At 49.2% G+C, this 22,090-nt stretch overlaps 1 protein-coding gene across 6 annotated transcripts; it reads right to left on the bottom strand.

The window, feature by feature from the left end:
* Positions 1–447: 447 nt before the first annotated feature.
* Positions 448–17,484, bottom strand: COQ8B (coenzyme Q8B). 6 transcript variants are annotated; one of them, XM_045846742.1, is made up of 15 exons: positions 17,433–17,484; positions 16,909–17,013; positions 16,654–16,773; positions 16,442–16,508; positions 14,720–14,813; positions 11,074–11,171; positions 10,822–10,907; positions 9,738–9,878; positions 9,568–9,649; positions 8,759–8,852; positions 6,726–6,867; positions 6,471–6,578; positions 4,454–4,519; positions 1,694–1,780; positions 448–1,243 (listed from the first exon to the last, which is right to left on the bottom strand). In XM_045846742.1, the coding sequence occupies exons 2-15, from the start codon at positions 17,008–17,010 to the stop codon at positions 941–943; spliced, it is 1,590 nt and encodes a 529-aa protein (XP_045702698.1). In that variant the 5' UTR covers positions 17,011–17,013; positions 17,433–17,484; the 3' UTR covers positions 448–940. The 6 variants fall into 6 exon arrangements, with proteins under 6 accessions (XP_045702698.1, XP_045702693.1, XP_045702694.1 ...); XM_045846737.1 differs by having other exon boundaries at positions 11,049–11,171; positions 14,720–14,797; XM_045846738.1 differs by having other exon boundaries at positions 11,049–11,171; positions 14,720–14,797; positions 17,429–17,483.
* Between the last annotated feature and the right edge of the window lie 4,606 nt (positions 17,485–22,090).

The raw sequence follows: 22,090 nt of genomic DNA, 5'->3' as shown, positions 1-22,090 counted from the left end.
CAAGGAATGGGAGGGGAATGAACAGACCCCGGCGTTCCGGCGTGCGATCCGTTTGGCACAGGCGGTGGGGGCGCCAGGCTGGGGACTTGGGCGCGGTTCTGACTGCCATGGCGCCCCCGCTCCCGCCCTATCCTGTGGGTTTGGCAAAGCATCTGGCAGGGGCATTATGGCCCATTAGCAAAGGCGAGGTTGCTGGGAGCCAGGGCGTCGGGGGTAGTGGTGTAGAGGGGGAGGCCTTCTCAGCTGCCGCAGTCTTACGAGCAGGTGGTCTGCACGTGCGGGAGGGGTTGGGGGTGGGAGGGAAAGGGGAGAAGGAGGTTCCCGGCAACAGATGGCTCAGGCAGTACCACGGCTTTCAGACAAGAGGGTGGGAGGGGGCTGGCCATCTGCACCTGGAGGCTGCCCGCGAGCTCCTCCTCCCGACCCAGCGCAGAGAAAAGAGCTGGGGAAGGGGAGGGCTGCTTTTATTCAAACTGAAGGTTCAAACACCCCCAACACAGAGAGGATGGATGAGGAAAAGACAGCTGGTCGAGGGATGAGGGAGGCAAAGGTGAGGGCTGCTTCCAACTAACACCCCTCCACTCTCATTGGCCAGATCTGTGAGAGACCAGAGACACAGGCGAGGGGCTCCCCTCTAGGTGAGTCTGCATCTCCGTTTGGCGTGCAGGGTGCCTGAAGCTCTCTCAAATGTTGGCAGAAATAAATTAATCCCTGGAGTTCCTTGATGCCCACTTTGGGGTGGGGAGAGCAGGATATGGGAGAGTGAAGTGGGGAGTTCCCTAGCCCCAGGATTCCCCAGTCTCCAGCAAAGGGTGCTAGGCTGTACTGGGAAGCCCAGGGAGTCGTCCCCAGACTGGAACAGAGTGGAAAGGATGGCCCTCTACTGGCCGGATTCCCAGGAAGGAGCTGTCTGAGGGGTCTGACCAGACCGCCCCTCTGGTTAGGAGGCTTGGGGCAGTGGCTGAGTCTGACGACCGGCCCAGTAGCGGTGGTAGGTATCCTGGAAGAGGTCCTGGCAGTGGATGTTGGCGCGGAGGCGGGCGCAGGTCAGGAAAGCCCCCGCCAACTTGCGGTGCAGGGCGTAGGTCTCCTCAGGCGGTGGGCGGAGCCGGTGCTGCAGCAGCACTGGGATGAGGCCCTGCACGCGCCGGGCAGTATCCGCCGCCCCAAAGTTGTAGGGGCCCTGGGTGGCGAAAGGCTCTCCCAGGATCATCACAGCCTCCACATGGGCATCGGAGAATGCCTACGGGTGGGGAAGAGGAGAGGTACAGCTCTTCACTTAAGCCAAAACTAACAAGCAGCTCTCAGCTCCCTCACAATGTCCAGTGTAAACAAAAGCCCCAGGCTCCTTCCAGAGCCCCTGGAAAGCAAGCAGCCCCCAACTCCTCCCAAAGGAAATGGCCTTTCACTCCCTCTCAGAGCCTCCAATACACAAACAGACCTCACTCTGTAGACCAGAGAAGCAGGTTCCATTCCCCCATTTGCTTTCTCCAGAATAGGTAGGTGGTGCCCATTTTCCCAGGGTTCCTGAGGCAAAGCAGCTCCCATTCCCCCCACTCCTCCCCAGAGGCCCCAAGTATGGAGCAGCAGTTCCTCATTCCCCGGAGTTCCCCAACAGAGTTAAGCAGCCCCCATGCCTACCCCACCCCTCCCACAACAGATTCCATACCCTACTCCCCCAGTGACTCCCAACCTTGGTTTCAAAGCCTGTGAGGAATTTGAGGTCCTGGGATTTCTGCAGGACCCGGTCTCTGTCTCCATTGGCTGCAGCCATCACCACCTGGTTAGATGGGTGTGGGGTACATGGTCAAAGGCTCTGTGGAGTTCAAGGGTTCATGGGTGGGGGGGGGGTCTGGGGAACTGGAGAAAGGAGATAGTACCCACTTTCCTTCTCATCTGCCTAGGGCCTCTCACCTAGAAGCCTCTCCTGCCTTGCCTCACCTTGCCCAGCTGTGTCTCACGACTGTCCTAGAGCCTGTAGAGTGGAGTGGTCAGGGGTTCTGCCTGCCTGGCTGGGAACTAGGCAGTGAAAGAGCACAAAGGAAAATAAATGTCAAATACTGCTCATAAGTCCAAATATTCATGTGGCCACGGATGCGACTATGACCTAAAACTGTACCCAAGGTTGCCACTGGACCATCTCTGGTCACCTGGTTGTCTGCTAATGTCTGCCTCCTGCACTGGACTTGGAGCCCTGAGATAACAGGAATCCTGGATGGGTTCAGTCCCATGTGGCACAGGCTTTGGCACTCAGGAGACCTTTAGTGAACTTTTGTTGAGCAAATTAGCTAAACACCCCTCCAGCCATGAGTGCAAATGAGGAGAGTTGAGGGTACAAGGGCAGATGGACAGAAAGAAGCTGCCTGGGCTCAGTCCCAGCTCTGCCACTTGCTGACTGACTCTGGGCAAGGTTCTTCGTCTCAGGCCTTTGATTTCTCATCTGTGAAGTGGGGACGTTGGAATTATCTTCCTCATGGGGTTGTCGTGAGGCTAAAGGAGGTGATAGCTATGCAGTGCTGAGCACTGTGCCGGCACGGAGGAAGCACCATAAGTATAATCAGCTACTATTATTAAGAGGTGGGTGTGAGGGTCCTAACCTCACACATGAGCAAACAGGCTCAGAGTATGCAATAGAAAGGCGAGGAATGGAACCTGGGAGATCCCTTAACCAGTGAGTTGCCCTTCCTTGAGAAGGAAGGGGTACAGATTAAATCTGTCAGTTCCACTCTGTCTCAGCTTCCATGCTCAAGCTTGTCTGGTCATCCGTGAGGCCTATATGGTCCTTGGGGGCCAGTGTGACAGGGCTTTTTTAAATTGGAAAAGACTGAGGAGGTGGCAGGAGAGCCATGGTAAGTAGTCTGGAGGTGGGGCGGGGGAGGGGCAGGGCATGAGGTGTCCCAACGATTGATCCAAGTGGCCTGCAGAGGACAGGCCCTAAGAAGCCTGTATATGTGGCAGGAAATGGGGGTTACCAGCCCCTCCTTCCTGTCCCTACCTCAAGGATGGCCCCACCATGCCCAGTTACCCAACCCAGAGCCCTGGGCCTTGCCCCAGACACCATTCTTCCTTTCCCCACAGCCTCCATGAGCTCCCAGCTGTTAGTCTTAAAGACCACCTGTTATTCAGAGAAGGTTTCCTAATTCTGACTGTGCCCCTCTCCTGCTCAAATCCCTCTCACGGCTCCCCTAAGCACCAACATGAAGTACAAGCTATGAAGCATGGTTTCTGAGACCCAGCGTGATTTGGTTCCACTCTCATTGCTGGCTCCTCCTCTGCCCCCAACCTACTTGCCCACTCAGAACATGAACTTCATTTTGGTCCCCTAGGACTTTACTTCTCAAAGTGTGGTTCCTGTACCTGGGTGTGTATTAGCAATGCATCATCTTATGCCAAACTCCAGACCAGAATCCGCACATTAGCAGGGTCATGGGGGGGTGAGGGATTTCAGTTACACATTCAAGTTTGAGAAGTGCTGCTTTAATGGGAATGTCCCTTCTCGTCTCTTAGCTTTGGTACATGTTATAGATCTGGAATACCCTCCTAGCTTCTCCCTTATGGTCTCCTCATCCCTCAGGTCTCAGCTCTGATAGCTCCTCGCTTAGGAAGCCCTTCCTGACTCCCTAGGGCTGGCCCACGCTTCTCTGAGCTCCCACAGTGCCCTGTGCCTCCCCATCCCAGCCCTGACTGCTCTGGGTCTTCACTGTCTGTACCCTCATTGGACTGTGAGCTCTCCTAAGGTGGGGACTTGGATTGGGTTGGTCATTATTGTCCCCGGTTTACCCAGAATAAGGCTGGGCACACAGGTGGTTTCAAAGAATGTTTGAATTGATGACTAAATGATAAGAAAACCCAGGTTGAATGTCCAACCTCACTAATCAGTGAGATGGTGTTCTCTGTGGCCTCTGAGACAAATTGACCCAAGTTAGTGGCAGGGACAGACAGCAAGTGAGGAAGCACTTCCTGAGGACAGAGCAGCTCTGTAGGAAGCAGCCTGCCAGGGAGGTATGTGAGGGCAAGGCTGGACACCAAGATTTGGGACAGTGTGGGTTGTGGGGAGGTGAGAGGATGGCTTTCAGAGGCCTCTCTCTTAGCAGGAGGCTAGTCAGGGTTGGAAGCATGGGCTCTGGACCCAGACCACTTGGGCTTGAATCCCAGGTCTGCTGTGACCTTGGGCAAGTGACTTAACCTCTCTGAGCCCCAGTTAGTTCATGTGTAAATTGGGGCTAAAAATGGTCCTTAGCCCATGGAGTTGCTGAGTGATTTAAGTCAGTTACTACATGTCTAGCACTTAAAACAGCACCTGGCATTAAGTGCTTGGCATTTGTTAGCTGCTATTAGCATTACTATCATTTCTTATTTCTTGATTCCAGATAGTATATTTCTCCTTCTCACCCTTGCCTCAGTATCTGGCTTGAGACTCGGCCCTTCAGACCACAGGGTTGGGGGAACTCACCTCAATGTAATGGTCTGTGAATTCGGTCCCAAATTCTCGGCTTGCACCAAAGTCCAGCAGGGTCACCTGGGAACAAGAACAGTGAAAGAGATGCTGGGAGTCCACCAAGGCTCCCTGCTGTCTATTGGGGATGGCTTGGGTCCTCCTGCCAGAGCCCCTGCCTGCTGTCTCCGGGGACTCCTAGCCTCTGGTCTCCACAATTCTAAGTCACCCCCACATGAAGCTGAAGGGACTTGGCTTTTATTTATTTATTTCTTGGTCATAATTGTTTTTTATAATAACACGTACTTTAGGCACAGGGGAAAAAAACCCAGAGAATAAGATATATAGAAGAGTGAACAGAAATCTCACCACCCAGCTTAAAATATAAAACAATACCAATCCAGGTGGGGCCTCTGCCCCACGTCCCCACCCTCCCTTTCCACCACTTTCCTGAAATTTTTATTAAATTATTATTTCCTGAAATTGGCATTGTATTTCTACATTTTCTGCATGTGTGTACCCATGAACGAGTCATGTTTTCTGTATTTAAACTTCTTATAAATGGTATTTATGGTAGTTATCCTGAAGATTGTTCCTGGTGCCCAGCGTGGTTTGACAATTTGTCCGCACTTGTCCGCACTGCTGTGTGCAGCTCTGGCTCATTCGTTCATTTCCTCCCTGCTGTGTGAGGACTTTGTTGCGTGAATGTATCATAGTGCACTTATCTGGTTGATGAACATTGAGGGTGTTTGTGGGTTTTGCTATGAAAAACAGCACTTAATTAATACACATGTAGGAGTTTCTCTGGGGCAGTGGGGTACGGACTACTGACCACAACCCATAGTAAGAAATGCAGATTATACGGGGCACCAGTGCCAATGCCACATAAATGAAAATGTCAAGCAAAAGTGTCCTGATATATTATAGCTCCCTTCCATCTGTAACACACTGATACTTTCTATTCTACGCCTTTAAAATAAAAAAGTACAGTTGAGACACAATAAATTGACATCAGGACTCGGGAAGTGTATCACCTCCCAAGGCTTAGGAGGGGTGCAGGGTGTGTGTGCACTTGAGGTGAATGCAGTGGCAAGGGACTGTGGCTGGAGACTCAGCAGGGCTGCTCCACCTTCAGTAAAGGGCTCAAACATGATCCTGAGGCTGTGGAAGGGATGGCGTGGCCCGAGCTGTGTCTGAGAAAGATCCCTCTGGAGACTGAATGGGGACAGACCTCGTTGTTGAGCAATTTGGCAACCACACACGCTGAGAGTCTTTCCAAGCAAACTCTCATGCCCAGACCTTTGGGCACACGGTGTTCTTTGCCAGGAGTGCTTTTCCCTGCTCTTCAGATGGCTATCCTCTCCTCATCTTTCTGGTTCCAGCTTTAATGGCACTTCCTTCAGGAAGCTTTTCTTGACCCCATCCAGACAGGACAGCCACTTTCCCTGGCTTCCCATAGCCCCCGGGTCTCCCTATCACTGTCACTGACAGCTCTGGCCTGAGCTACTCTGCCATGGCTCTAATTACTCTAGGTCCTCCACTGGACCATGAGCTCTGAGGTGAGGATCAGAGTGGTCTTGGTGTCATTATCAAGAAGCAGCAGGGTCTTGGTGTATTCTAAATGAGTGACAAGTGTGATAGTGATGACTGCCTTCCAAAAGTTGTGTTCACTTTTCTATACTGTCACATTGCCACTAGGAAGCCACTGCCTAGCCAGGAATTCCATTTCCCAGCATCCTTTGTACCTAGACTAGTAGTAAGAACAATTCTCATCAACAGAACAGTAAAAGGATTGATGTGTCACCTCTGGTCAAAGGAGTTAGGCAGGGGATTATGCTCTCAACCTCTCCTGCCCTTCCCAGGACAGCACAATCACCAAAGGGGAGGAGTCTGGGTCTCTGCCTCACCACAGGGAGGAGGGCTAGCCCAGCCTGTCACGTGAGTAGTAAACTACTATTGAGTTAAGCTACTGAAATATTGGAAAATATCTGTCACAGCAGCTGATGTGCCCTGACACACATCACAAGGAACTGACCTGGTGGCTGGAGGCATCATACAGGAAGTTAGCCCAGTTGGGGTCCGTCTGCATGAATCGGAACTCAAACAGCTCCCGCAGACACAGCCGTAGGAGCTGGAAGCAGATCTGGAGGGAAGGAGTAACAGACACCATGGAGTCATCTCCCCCTGTAAGCCCTCAGGGGCCAGGCGGGGCACAGTGGGTCGGGTATGGCTGACCCTGCTGGCTCTACCTGGGGCAGCACCCGCCCTGCTGTCCCACAAGACCAAGTACCTGGTTCCGGATGTCCTGGCTCAGGCCCTGGCACTGGTCCAGGGGGACCCCTCCGACCAGCTCCATGCCCAGCACCCGTGTTGTGCAGAGGTCCTTGATCACTGCTGGCACCCGGAAGAAGGGGTCATCAGCCAACAGCTGCCTGGGGCAGAGGGGAAGGGAGGGGAGGGGACATGGTGCAGCAGGCCCCTGTGGCCCACCTCAAGGTCTCCACCTCTGAGAAGTCCTCCATGGACAGTCTGTGTCTTGCCTTCCCTTCTCTCCTTCTCTTGCCTGTGTGTCCTGAGTGATGGTCAATACTTGGCAGGACTCACATTCATTCAGACATTGCATTCATTCATTCAACAAACGTCTCCATAAGGCCTACTCCGTGCCTGCCCCTCAGCTAGTTGCTGGAGACCCAGTTACCACTTCCCTACCGGAAATACTTCCATGATATCTGGTTGCCACCCCATGATAAGCTCAATGTATTAAGCTCCATAAACATTACTTTCACATCAACCTATTAATTCATCCAAAAAACAGTCACTGATAAACAAATCTCCAAGTCTGTAGTGATACTCGTTGGCTGCTCCTTGAAGTCAGGACTGGGAACACTGGTTAATTAAGGGAAAGCACCCTTCTCAGTGTCTGTCCCTGTGCTGGACAATGCTGGGGACCAAACAGTGGATGAGGCCCAGGCCTGCCCCTTACACACACTAGAGACCATGCTATAACAAATAGACCAATAGATTGAGCTAAGTGTGTCAGTGAAAGATTTGGGAGGCAGAAAATTATGAGGGAGGCCTCTGGTTAGGGAGCTGTGGGACAGCTGGAGAGAGTAAGGTGGGTAGCAGGGAGGCGGGAGGGGTCAGAGGAACCGATCTAGGTTTTATTCTAAGGACATTGGGGAACCTGTGGGGGAGGGCTCTCCCCCCCACCCATCCCACAGGGAGTGCTCTGGCCCAGCCCACTTAGAACCTTCCTCCTCCAGGACCCTCCAGGCTTCAGGCTTGTATTTTTGTGCTTGTTTATAAAATCTCTGATATTTGAACCACTCCTGGTGGGCTAGGCCCTGCGCTAAGCATTTAATCAGCACAATTCCCTTTTCACTCTTCTGTGAGGATACTATGCCAAGGCCACTATGTAGATTCAGGCCACCCAGACTACTAAGGGCGGATCTGGGGCTGGAGCCCACATCTGGGTCTGTCCAGGCCCACACCCCAGAATATTGCCTTCCACTGCCCTTTCTCTTACTCAGTATTTACAGAGCTTGGCTCGATAAGCGTGTGGGCTACACTGTGGAGGATCTCACTGAGGTATGATTAATTACTGCCTATCATGATGCTTCTAAGATGCAACCACACTGCTCCTGGTACCTATATAGTTTAATCATTTTCACTGCTGCATGATGATCCACTGATGAATATACCATAATTCATTTATCCACCCTGCTGGATGCATTTCAGAATTTGGGTTGTTTCTAATTTGGCTTGCTGTAATGAGCATTCTGGAAAAGTCTGGTGGTATATATTGCCATCAGCAACCCTAAAGTGTTTAGCCAGGAGGGCGACTCTTCAGGTGTATGTGAATATCCAGCCTTAACATGTGATGCCACACTGTTCTCCCAAATCCTCATCTCAGTATCTCCTCCTGCCCGCAGTATACAAGGGATGCTCTGGAGCCTTGTTCTCTTCGACCCGTGACACTGTCAGCTTGCTCAAGCTTTGTTAGTGCAGCAGGTATGGCCCATTATGCAACTAAGTGCCTGTTGACAAGATCATCCCCACCCTGGAATGAACGGTTATCCAACCCATTTCTCAGATGAGAAACCGACACTTTGAGAGAGGAAGTGACATGACCGAACTCACAGACAACACAGAGGATAAATGAAGTAATGAGTGAAGGGAGGAATGGATGAACAAATGGATGAAGAGGAAAAGAGTTTGCCAGCCCCACCCCATGACTCCAGTTCTGACTCAGCCTGGGAGGGAAGGAAGGAGGGAAGCTGGAAGGAAGAGGTCCTTGAGAGGCCTGCGTGGGGCTCAGCTCACCTGAAGTTCTGAGCAGAAGCCGCCTCACGACGGTAGTCACACTCCCAAGCCAGCTCCTGCAGCAAGGCCTGCAGGCTCTGCTCAGCAAACAAGCCTGATGGGGGCAGCTGTGTCAGTCCAGGAAGGCCACAGTTGTACCCGCCCCCACCCGCTCAGCCCCTCAGGTTCCCACTCATGGATGTCTTCCCGTGCCAATCCTGTCTCTTACTGTTTCTCTCGCTGTCTCTCACACCTTCTGCTCCAAGCCTTTTACCCCATTGTCTGTCCACACACCTCCCCTCTGTCCTCATACAACTGTGGGCTCTTCTTGGGTCTGTCTCTTTCACAGGCATGCACACCATCCCTAGGCATTTCTTTCCTAGTCACACACACCACCTATTCTGTCTTTGTCACACTCTCTCACATTCTCTCTCAATCCTCTGCCCCTGCCTTTCTCTCCCTCTCACACACACATACCCTGCTCCGTCTTCTTCAGGCTCTTTCTCAAAAGCTTTAACACAAACTCGAGGTCCCACTTACACTCTCTTACTGCTTCTGTGGCTCTTTTTCAGTCCCTCTCCACACACCTTCTGTGTGTCTGTTTCTGAATTTCAGTCTCAGCTTCTGTCTCTCTCAGACTCTCCAAGTTTGTTTGTTTTTTTCGTACACGCTTGTACTCTGCACTCTCCCTACCTTGGTGTCCTTTCCTGCTGTCCCAAACACACATTCACACACACAGGCACACCCTGCCCGAGCTGGTACTCTCTGACTCCCTGCACCTAGCCCCACTTCCTCTCTTCAGGGTGCCCGTCGTACAGGGGGCACCTCACCGTCGGGCAGGGCCACACTCATCTTGAGCACTGCCAGCAGGTTCTGGACGTCACTCTGGATGCTCTGGGCAACGCCTGGGTACTGCAAAGGGAGGAGTCAGGGGAGGATGGGAGTCATTCCTCTGGGGCAACAGGGTGACCACCTTGACCCACCCAGCTTCCTCTCTCACCTGGATCTTCACGGCTACTTCAGTCCCATCCTTCAGCATTCCCTGGTGCACTTGCCCAATGGAGGCGGCAGCAAAGGGCACCTCCTCCAAAGAGACCACCTTGGCCTGCCAGTCTCTGCCAAGCTCCTCTTCCAGAACTCTCTGGGGAAAGTGGTGGTAACAATCATCACTATGATTATAGGCAACCGAGCTCATACCCTGTGCTGAGTACATCACAATAACCCCAGCACTCACCACAGGCTGGGCCTGGGCTAAGCAGTTAGCTGCTGCCCCACTTTACAGATGAGGAAGGGGAGGCTTAGAGAGAAGTCTCTCAGTCAAGGTGAACCAGGCACTGGTGGACTGGGGGGCCCAGCCCAGCTTGGTATTAACTCAAAGTTAATGTGATAAATAAGTTAAAATTTATGGAAGGCTTCCTGTGGGCCGGATCCTGTTCAGAGTGGCTCAGGAGCAGCAGTAAGTGCTAAGGGTCACATGGCAAGTGGGCAGAACAGAGGTCAGCCAGCAGGTGCCAGATCCCAGATGGCACACCCTGACCCCGTCACTGGAAGGACAGCTCGTGTCTTGTGCACTCACTCAGTGCCAGGCACTGTGCCCACCTATTTACAGATATACTCCCCTTTAATTAAAATAAAAACGGTAATAATAATAGCTAAAACTTGCATGTCATTCATGGTATGTCAGGGCCCTTTGAGTGTGTTCATTATGCTAATTTATGTGGCCCTGCGGTGTGGGTGCTACTATCACTATCACCATTTCACAGAGGAGCACACTGAGGCACAGAGAGGTCAGGCCCGAGGGTCTGCAATCACACATGCAGGAAGTGGCAGAGATAGAGTTTGAACTCACCAAGTCTGACCCCCAACACGGTACTCACTAATGATTTAAGAGCTCACTGAGCCTGCCAGGGACCAGACTCAGTGCTCTATACCACCCTCTTTAATCATCACAACCCTCCTATGAGGAGGTGCCTCGGTGATCCATGTTATGGAGGGGAAACAGCTGCGGGTAGGACGGTAAAGCCATGAGAGACAGACAGGCGGAGCCCGCCTCCCTGGCCAGCCTCTCCTCACTGGGCACTCACCAGCATCTGCCAGCGGGGCATGAAGTCGGCACTCTGGCGGACCCGCTCAAAGATACGCTGCAGCTGGGGGCTGATGAAGCTGTTGTCTTGGGAGACAAGGGCACAGGGGACAAGGGAAGCAATGAGGGAGCAGGCAAGGGGGCCCCGGTGGGAGTACCTGAGGTTGGGGCTGGCTGGTGGGTGGGGTAGGGTAGAAGTGAGGCTGGTGGTTGAGGGTTATGCTGTACCCTGGATGCTGAGCATTTGGCCAACCTTGAGGGCGGCCCCCCGAACTGTACACAAGGTCTGCACAATCCGCTCGGCATTGGCCTCTGACAGGAAAGGGCTGGAGCCAGGCTGGGAGCCGCTCTCTGGGGTGGAGAGAATGATCATTAGTATTACAGCCATAAAAATAATCAGTATGACACCACCACACACCCACCGGAATGGTTAAAATGAAAAAGACAATGCCAAGTGTTGGCAAGAATGTGGAGCAGCCTGACTGCCAACACTGCCGATGATGGTGCCACGGCACACACCCTTTGGAAAACAGTGGCAAGTTTCTAGTAAAGCACACACCTATATCAGACGCTGTTCCTCTCCTAGGTATACCCAAGGGACACACATAAATGTGTTCACTGACAGATATTCCAAGAAGAGTCTTCGCAGCACTATTTGTAACAGTCCCAAACTGGCAACATCCCAACGGACAGTCAATACAATGAATGAAGGAACTGTGGAACAGTCACAGAGCGACCACTACAAGTGTGGAATAAACAGCCTATATCCATGCACAGCAACATGGACACTTCTCCTACACAGAACCTATAGGTATAGAGAACCAGACACACACCAAAATACACTCTCATTATACTGGTGTGAAGAGCCCAACTGACAAAGGTGATCTCAGGGTCAGCAGCCAAGACGGTGGTTATCCTTGGTGGGGGGAGTGGCCAAGATGGGGCATGAGAGAAGTTTCTGCAGAACCAGGGCAGCGATTCTCTAAGTGAGGTTGGGTGGGCCCCTGAGGATCCCTAAGGCCCTTCAGAGGGTCTGTGAGACTGAAATATTACCATAATATGCCCTAGCCAGGTGGCTCAATTGTTTGGAGCATTGTCCCATACACCACAAGATTGTGGGTTCGATTCCCATTCAGGGCACAGACATAGGTTGCAGGTTTGATCCCTGGCCTGGCACATGCAGGAGGTAACTGGTTAATGCTTCTCTCTCACATCAATGTTTCTCTCTCTCTGTCTCTGTCTCTCTCTCCCATCCTCTCTCTCTAAAATCAATAAATATATCCTCCGGGCTGGGAACCAAAGTGTCCCAGGTTCGATTCCCAGCCAGGGTACATGTCTGGTTGCAGGCCATAACCCCCAGCAACCACACATTGATGTTTCTCTCTCTCTCTCTATCTCCCTCCCTTCCCTCTCTAAAAATAAATAAATAAAATATTTTAAAAAATAAATAAATATATCCTCAAGGGAGGATTAAAAATATATTATCATAATAATATGAATGTTATTTGTCCCTTTTTTACTCTCCTTCTCCCACAAATGGTCAGTGGAGTTTCCCAGAAGCTCCAAGGCCTGTGATGATGCCGTTGCCCTGATGGCTGATGAAATGTGTGTATGTGTTCTTGTGTTTCAAAATTTTCAGTTTTAATCTCTAATACAGTAAGTATCCATATGTATAACCCACATAAACAAGCTCTTTGGGGTCCTCACCCTATTTTTAACAACTTTATTGAGAGATAATTCTCATACCATATAATCTACCTATTTAAGGTGTACAATTCAATGGCTTCTAGTACATTGAGAGTTGCGCAGCTATCAGCACAACCAATTCCAGAACGTTTTCACCACCCCAGAAAGAAACCCCTTCCTACTAGCAGTTATGCCTCACCCTGGTTTTCTCCAACCACTTCCTTCAAGCCCCAGGAAACCACTAATCTACTTTCTGTCCCCACAGATTGCTCTATTCTGGGCATTTCATGTAAATGGAATAATACAACATGTGGCCTTTTGTGTCTGGCTTCTGTCACTTAGATAGTGTTTAAGATTCATCCACACTGTAGCATGGATCAATACTTCATTCCTTTAAAAAATATATTTTATTTACTTATTTTTAGAAAGGGGAAAGGAGGGAGAAAGAGGAGAGAAATATCAATTGGTTGCCTTTTGCACACCCCAACCTGGGGACATGGCCCACAGCCCAGGCCTGTGCCCTGACTGGGAATTGAACCTGCAACCTTCTGGTTTGCAGATCAGTGCTCAGTCTACTGAGCCATACCAGGTAGGGCTCCTGCCTTTTTATGGCTGAATAATATTCCATTATGTGGATATAACACTTTTTTTAATCCGTTACTCAGTTTTAAGAGTGTGTAGGGGTCCCAAGACCAAAAAGTTTGAGAAATGCTGTTCTAGTTTCTTGATCTGGGTACATAAGTGCTGTGAAAAGGATATGAACACAGGTCTACATGTAAATTATATTAGTATTCAATAAAGTATCAATACACTTTTATTTTATTTAAAAAATTATTGAGCTCTTTATTGAGGGCTCACCCTGTGCTATGGAGAATTCTAAGTCTCTCTGGATTCTCTGGCAGAATCCCCATAATCACCCCAGGAAGTAAGAACTACCAATGTCTTAATTTTCAAGGTGAGAAAGTAAGAGATTCAGAGAGGTACACTGCCTAGCCCTGAGTCACACAGCACAGAAGTCGGAGAGCACAGTATAGACTCAGTCTGGCCTTACCCTAAAGCCAAATCTTCCACCTACCTCCAACTTTTTACTTTGGAAAAACTCCAAACAGACAGAAAAGTTGCATCATGAACACCTGCACACCCAATTCAAACATTTTAATATTGTGCCTCTTCTACTCTATCTATGTATGTGACCAAACACTTATTATTATGTTTTGCTGATCAATTTGCATGGCATTGCACTCATCCTGTGCTAAAAATAAGGATATTACCCTACAGAATCACAGTATTATAATCACACCTAATTAACACTATTTCTCTAATATCTACTATCCAGATCTTCCCAGTTGTCCCTGAAAGTCTTTTATAGCCCTTTTTAAATATATTTTTTTACCTTTCAAGTACAGTCGACATTCACTATATTAGTTTCGGATGCACAGCTCACTGGTTAGACATTTATATAACTTACAAAGCAATCATCCCATAAGTCTAGTACCTACCTGGCACCATACACAGCTATAACAGTATTATTGACTATATTCTCTTCTTTTTTTAAGGTTTTCTTTATTTGTGTGGCTGTCTCTCATGTGCCCCCCCCCCCCCACCAGGCACCTTGCCTGCAATCTAGGCATGTGCCCCAACCAGAAATTGAACCGGTGACCCTTTGGTTTGCAGGCTGGAGCTCAACCCAGTAAGCCACACCAGCCAGGACTTATTGACTATATTCTTGATGCTGTACTTTACATTCCTGTGATACAGTTATTTTTTTCAAATAGACATCCAATCATGGTCCACACATCCAATCTGTCAGCTATTATTTCTCTAGTCCCTTTTTAATCTAGAATAGCCACCCCTATTTTTGTTTTGGCCATTGTCATTGACTTGTTGGGGAATCTTATCCAAAGAGGCTGATCTCATTCCATCTCTGTTGGACCCAGACCTCCACTGGCACTCATTTCAGCCTTTGTCTCCTGCTCAGTGTTAGAACTCAACTCTGGAGAGCTGACATTTTTTTCTCAGATAATCTCAATGCATCAGGACCCTGACAGGGTTCCCACCCTGTCCTGAGCCCTTCACAGTGACCCCTAGAGGTGGGTATATTATCATCATCTCCATTTTGCACATGAGGAAATTGGGGCTCTGAGGGGTGAAGCCACTTGCCCCAGATCACACAGCCAGGCCAGGGTCCAAACCCAGGTATGTGACTAACTCACCTGACTGTAGAGATCCTCCCGTCAGGGACTTCTTGGCCACTTCGGCCAGCACTCCCAGGCCTAAGCCCACAGCCAGTCCTGAGGAGAGAAGAGCCTGAATGCCCACTTGCACAAGGCATTCCCCCCACCCACTCCCTCTCCGCTGTCTCTCTCTAAGCACACTTGTCTCCCAGCTCTTTGCAGCCAAGTCTCTATGTATCTTTGTCCCTAACTCTCACTACTATCCCTGCTTGGGGTTCCCTTCAAAGTGAGGCTGTCTCTTCCTCTATCCCTCTCTCCAGGCCTGTCTCCTGTGGCAGCAGTTCTCACTTAGGCTGCACATTTGAGTCATGCAAGGAGCTTTTATAAATATGGTGCCCAGGTCCTACCCCTGAGGTTCTGATTAAACAGATCTGAGTTGAGGCCTCAGAATTTGTATTTTTATTAAGCAAGCATTCAGGATGATTCTTGTACACAGCCATGGATAAGAAGGCTCCAAAATTATCTATGACTTCCTATGACTCCTGTTTTTCTGTCCATACCTTCTCTTCTTTGTGCTCACCTTTCCTGTCGGTTATTTCTCTCTATCCCCTCTCCTACACTTGGCATCTCTATCTAGGCCTCTTTCTCTCCATTCCTCCTTTTGATGTTCTCGATGGCTGATTTCCTCTGCCCCCTCTTGTCTCCTTATCCCTAAAGGTATGCCCAGTCTCTCCAACTCTTTCACTGTCACCATCCCTGAAAATAATCGTAGCTGGCATTTTCTGAGCACTTTCTACATGCCAGGAACCATTCCAAGTACCTTAAATGCTTTAATTCATTTTGTCCTCACACCCTCATGAGGTAAGGTTTACAGGAAAGCTTCCATTTTACAGAAAAGGAAATCAAGGCTCAGAGAAGTTAAGTAATTCATCCAAAGTTGAATTCATGCAGCAGAATCACTCCTTGAACCCTGGGCAGCCTGGTGTCAAAGCTCTAAGCACTGCATTTAACTTCCTCTTTATACTGTGAATTGCCGTCTTTAAAACTGAAACCATGATGTGCAGTAAGAAAGACACCTGCAATATAACTGGTAGAGACCAACACATATATGATGCTTCATAAAAAATATTTTCCCTGACTCTACAGGTGCACTCATATTTTCCATTCTATTCTTCTATTTCTTCTTTAAAGATTTTATTTATTTATTTTTAGAGAGAGGGGAAGGGAAGGAGAAAAAGAGGGAGAAAAATATCAATGTGTGGTTGCTTCTCGTGTGCCCCCTACTGGGGACCTGGCCCGGAACCCGGGCACGTGCCCTGATTAGGAATTGAACTTGGCAACCCTTTGGTTCATAGCCCATGTTCAATCCACTGAGCTACACCAGCCAGGACTATTCTTTTTTTTAATGATGGTTGTACCCACTAAACTATTTCATGCAGATTGTGACTGGAATTATAAATTCTGCTGCTAACCTGGGGTCAAGTCACTTCACTTCCTTAGCCTCCATGCCCAAATCTGTAGAATGGAAATAAACAATTATTGACTCAGTGCAGAGGGATTACACATATGGGACCTTGAACATTCTCCCAAGTTCTCAATAAATGTTACCTGCCCCACTATTTCCCTTGGTTTTTCAGGCCTTTGCTTTCATTCTCTTTTCATCTCTCCCTCCTGTCTGTCTCTGATTCACCTTCTTTTTTGCATCATTCTGTAAATGTGCTTCCTCTCATCTAGGTCACAGGCTCCCATAATCACACCTACCCCCAAAGTTAGCCAAGCGGCTGATGCGGGAGGCAGGCACCTTGCGTTCTCGAGAGCGGTCACTCAGCTGGAAAATGGGGAGAAGGTCTGAGGGTGGGAAGGCAGGTATAGTGCCCAGGGAGTATAACTAACCTGCCACCACACCCTCCCCCAAGCTCAGGGGGCCAAGTGCCTTCATGGAGTGTTGCTGGGTGGATGGGAAGCAATGATACCTGGGGCCGAGATGTCTTCCTGAGCCGGGCCTCCCGGGCCTTGGAAATGTCCTCCTCACTCAGGCCTCTGCCAGGCCCACCCTGATGAAGCTTTTGGGCCCAAGAACATCCACATGGCCTCTGCAAGAGATGTGGACATTGGCAAGAAGTAGAAGACATAGGGTCTGCCTGACCCTTTGGATTCCTCCCTGCCCCTTTACTCACTGATGCCCCCCTCAGGCTCTTCCCCTTGAAGAACTCTCCCCAGCCTCTTACCCAGCAGTGGGGCCCAGAACCCAGGACCCCACAAGGCAGACCAACAGTCCGGCCCAGTTGTCCACAGGTCCCCCGTAGTAGGCCCCCAACCTCCAGCCACATGGCCTAGGGGAGAAGAGGAGGAATTGCTCGGGCAGGAGTGGTGGGACTGATCTCCTTGCCTTGCTCCCCTACCCCAAACTCTCACATTCCTCCGTGTTCACCCTAAGATTCCCACCTAGCAAAGATTTCCTCCCCTGATACAGGTCCCTCCAGTTTCTCCTGCTTCCCTCTCTCTTTTCTAGGAACCTATAGTTCTTCCCGCTCAGCTCCCAAAACTGACTTTCCCCCGTCTCACTCCAGTCGTTGCTAAGGTCCTTCCCCGTTGCTAGACACCCACAGATTCTCCAGGGCTACCTCTCCACTTCTCCGAGCCCCCCTCGTAGCCAGGCACCGCCTTCACCTCTGTTGCTAGGCACCCACAATTCCTCTCCTGTACCCCCTACTCCGTTACTGGGTACCTCCCCCCGTTGCTAAGCACCCACTGCTCCTAGGCTCCGGGTCCGCAAAGCGTGAGGCCTCTTGCACTTCCTGGAGTCTCACACCGGACAGTTAGCCAATGACGGAGCAGCAGCTCGCTGACTGGCACAAAGAACTCCCTGCTGCGTGTAGGAGGCGGGGCCTAGGGTTGGGCGTTAGGATCCGCTGGGGATTGTAGGTAGGGGCCACGCGGGGAACTCAAGCATGCGCTTTTATGCCCTTCCACTCATTTCAAAGTGCCTGCGTGCAGCGGACCTTTCTGTTCCTTACACCGTTTTCTTTGCAAACAACTCTCTCCATTACAAACTCCACACGTCTCCTCTGCACGAACATCTTGCGAACCTCCTTTCTTATTTCTACCCCCCAGCAGGCTCAAGATGTCTCCTTCTAACACCCGTCTTCCCAACAAACATTTTCCGTGCACATGGAGCCCCTTCACTTTGCACACGCACCCTCTGCTTCAAACACCCACATCCTGGCACCCAGCCTCCTCCCTTGCTCATATAAACCCCCTTCGTTACTGGCCAATTGTCTTCCTCTTGCACCCTCAACTCTCTTCGCTGTAAACAAACTCCCTCACACTCAGCCCCTTGCACACTGGGCCCTTGTTCCTTCATACTTCTTGCTTTCTCCGCTCCCCGCCGACCTGCAGGATGGCCTTGAGTGGGACTCCTCTCTTTCCTGTAGGCCTGACATTTCCCAGAACACACTCAGTCAAGATTCCCAGTTCTGAGTCAGGATCCTTGGCATCTCAGAACACCAGCTCCCAGGCCATCTGGGTGTGTGTGTCAGGGCGGGAGAGATGAGGTGGGGGAACAAGACCGCTTAAAGTCGGCTCCCCCCTCCCCCACAGCAGGCTGACTCACCCCTCTTCTCACAGTCTGGAATAGAAGCAGCTGGCTGGGTCCTCCCTCTCTCACTGCTGGGAGGAGAATAGGATGCCTCCCCCACAGAACCCCGGGACCCTGTCTAACCCCTTTGTCAGAAATCAGATGTCCCTGCCTCTGTCTCTGTGCTATGTGACCTCAGAAGAGCCTTGACCCTTTCTGGGCCCCATTTTCCCAGCCTGACTGATGCGCTACAGGGTCCCTGATAGGACTTCTCATTGGTCTGTAAAGAGATGACTCATTTTAGAGCCCTGGGCCTGTGCCCAATGACCCTCCCACAGGTGACTCAATTTCAAGACAGAAACCCCCCCCCCGCCCCCCACCGCCCCGTCCCCTTCCAGACAGAAGGGTCTGACTCAGGATCTGAGTGGCAGCTCACTCTTGAATGTAAAAATATTTTAAAAGTACCTATGACAATAACTAATTTACAGGACTGTGGCAGATGGTGCCAAGACTGGTGACGCATGCTTCACATGCATGAGGTCATACAAACAAAGGCTACAGGCTGGCAGATCTCTGAGTCTCAGTGTCCCCATCTGTAAAATACGGCCTTGGCATCACCTCTTGCTCAGTGTTAGTGAGAGAGAGATGCAGTGAAATAGTGTGAAGAGCACAGGGCCTGGCACAGAATCAGAGAGCTACACACAAGAGAAATTTCTTATGGAAAAATAATTCTTTACTAATTTCTATTAGGCACTTACCATGTGCTTTTCTAGGCACTGGGGACAAAGCAAGGAGCAAAAGCAAAAATCTTTGCTCTTTTGGTCCTGGCTGCTGGTGAGGGGCACAATAAACAAAATAAATAAGTGCAGGCATACCAGGTTTTATTGTGCTGTGTTTTATTGTGCTTTGAAGATACTGCTTTTTTTTATGAATTGAAGGCTGTGAACACCTTGCCTCAAGCAAGTCTATAAACACCGTTTTCCCAACAGGCTCAGATGATGCTTAGCATTTTAATTTTTTTAATATATTTTAATTGATTAGGCTATTACACTGGTCTCCTTTATTTAAAGATTTTATTTATTTATTTTTAGAGAGAGGGAAAGGGAAGGAGAAAGAGAGGGAGAGAAACATCGATGTACAGTTGCCTATCACGCACCACTTACTGGGGACCTGGCCTGCAACCAGGCATGTGCCCTGACTGGGAATCAAACTGCGACCCTTTGGGTTGAAGGCCCATGCTCAGTCCACTGAGCTTCACCAGCCATGGCAGTTGTCCCATTTTTTTTTTCTCCGCTTTATTCCCCTCCACCTTGTATCCCCCATCACACCATCATTCTCCCACCTTAGTTCGTGTGCATGGGACATATAAGTTCTTTGGCTTTTCCATTTCCCATATTATTCTTAACATCTCCCTGTCTATTTTGTACCTACCATTTATGCTTATTCCCTGTACCTTTCCCCCCCATTCTCTTCCCTCCCCCTCCCCACTGATAACCCTCCATGTGATCTCTATTTCTGTGAATCTGTTCCTGTTCTAGTTGTTTGCTTAGTTCTTTTTTTTTTTTTTAGGTTCGGTTATTGATAGTTGTGAGTTTGTTGTCATTTTACTATCCACAGTTTTTAATCTTCTTTTTCTTAGATAAATCCCTTTAACATTTCATATAGCCCTGGCTGGCTGGTGTAGCTCAGTGGATTGAGCACCCGCCTGCAAACCAAAGGGTCATGGTTCTATTCCCAGTCAGGGCACATGCCTGGGTTGCAGGCCAGTTCCCAGCAGGGACCATATGAGAGGCAACCACACATTGATGTTTCTCTCTTTCTCTCCTTCCTTTCCCTTCTCCTCCAAAAATAATTCTCCTTCCCTTCTCCTCTCTCCTTCCCTTCCATTCTCCTCTAAAAATAAATAAATAAAATATTTAAAAAACATTTCATATAATAAGGGCTTGGTGATGATGAACTCCTTTAGCTTGACCTTGTCTGGGAAACATTTTATCTGCCCTTCCATTCTAAGGGATAGCTATGCTGGATAGAGTCATCTTGGATGGAGTTCCTTGCCTTTCATGACTTTGAATACTTCCTTCCAGACTCTTCTTGTCTGCAAGATTTCTTTTGAGAAATCAGCTGATGGTCTTATGGGAACTCCTTTGAAGGTAACTGTCTCCTCTTCTCTTGCTGCTTTTAAGATTCTCTCCTTATTTTTAATCTTGGGTGATGTAATTATGATGTGCCTTAGTGTGTGCTTCCTTGGGTCCACCTTCTTTGGGACTTTCTGAGTTTCTTGGACTTCCTGGAAGTCTATTTCCGCCCTTTGCTGGATTGGGGAAGTTCTCCTTCATTATTTTTTCAAATAAGTTTTCCATTTCTTCCTCTTTCTCTTCTCCTTCTGGCACCCCTATAATTCGGATTTTGGAACATTTAAAGTTGTCCTGGAGGGTCCTAAGCCTCTCCTCATTTTTTTTTTTTTGAACTCTTGTTTCTTCATTCTGTTCTGGTTGAATGTTTATGTCTTCCTTCTGTTCCAAATCATTGATTTGAGTCCTGATTTTCTTCCCTTCACTCTTGGTTCCCTGTTCAATTTCCTTTATTTCACTTTGCATAGTCTTCACTTTTTCCTCCATTTTGTGACCATACTCAATCATTTTTGTGAGATCCTGATTACTAGTATTTTGAACTCTGCATCTGATAGGTTTGCTATCTCTTCATCACTTAGTTGTATTTTTTCTGGAGCTTTGATCTGTTCTTTCATTTGGGCCATGTTTTTTGGGGGGGGGGCGGGTCTGGGAGCACCTGTTACATATAAGGGGCGGGTCCTTAAGTATCACCAGGGTGGGGCAACCCATGTCACTGAGTTTTGGCGCTGTCTGTGGGGGTGGGGTCTGAGAGGGAACAATGTCATTTGCTCAGCTCTCCCGGCTTTCAGTCACTTCCCCCACTACCCACAAACAATTTGGGCCCTTTGGTGCTGGTTCCCAGGTGGGTGGGTTTGTGAATGTTCTAGGATCCTGTGGGTCTCTCCAGTGAATTCTCCTGTGAGGTTGGGAGTTTCTACCTCTGTCTCAATCCCTACAGGTTTTTTTCAGTTAGAGGTTTTGAGGCTTTATTTCCCCATGCTGAACTCTAGGTTGCACAGTCTGTCTCACTCCCAGTTGTTCCTTCTGGTTTATCCGCACATGAATGTGGGACCACCTGCTCCGCCTGCCTCCACCTTGCCCAGTCCTCCAGCCACTACTCTACTGAGAGTCCTCTCCAACCCAGCTCCCCCTCTCTGCCCCTCCTGCTGGTCTGGATGAATGTTTCTTCTTTAACTCCTTGGTTGTCAGACTTCCATACAGTTCAATTTTCTGGCAGTTCTGGTTACTTTTTGTTTTTAAATTTGTAATTGTCCTTCTTTTGGTTGTGCAAGGAGGCAAAGTGTATCTATCTATGCCTCCATCTTGGCTGGAAGTCTGGTTAGCATTTTTAATCAATGAAGTATTTTTTAATTAGGGTATGCACATTTTTTAAGACATAAGACTATCACATACTCAATAGAGTACAATATAATGTAAACATAATTTTATATGCATTGGGAAAACAAAACATTTCTTGACTTGCTTTATTGCAATATTCACTTCATTGTGGTGGTCTGGAATGAAACCTACAACATCTCTGTGGTCTGCCTGTGTGTTTAATAAGAAGATATATGTTAAAGAGAAAAATAAATCTGAGAAGGGGGTCAGGGAGTGGAAGGAAGATTGTGAAAATAAATAGGGTGGTCAGAGAAGGCTCACGGAAGAGGTGACATTCAAAGACTTGAAGGAGGTGAGGGAGGGAACTATTGGAATATCTGAGGG

The sequence above is a fragment of the Phyllostomus hastatus genome, unplaced genomic scaffold (assembly GCF_019186645.2).
Source record: "Phyllostomus hastatus isolate PE091 unplaced genomic scaffold, TTU_PhHast_1.1 phas_contig_5, whole genome shotgun sequence".
NCBI lineage: Eukaryota > Metazoa > Chordata > Mammalia > Chiroptera > Phyllostomidae > Phyllostomus > Phyllostomus hastatus.
This window is presented reverse-complemented; position numbering and strand designations above follow the sequence as displayed.

What these genes read in the sequence shown, in the direction of transcription:
- COQ8B (XM_045846737.1), bottom strand. Translation starts at nt 17,010, where the DNA reads ATGTGGCTGGAGGTTGGGGGCCTACTACGGGGGACCTGTGGACAACTG. An exon ending in GGAAGACATCTCGGCCCCAG is followed by an intron (nt 16,509 to 16,653) that starts GTATCATTGCTT and finishes CCCATTTTCCAG; the next exon opens with CTGAGTGACCGCTCTCGAGA. An exon ending in GGGAGGATCTCTACAGTCAG is followed by an intron (nt 11,172 to 14,719) that starts GTGAGTTAGTCA and finishes TCTCCACCCCAG; the next exon opens with AGAGCGGCTCCCAGCCTGGC.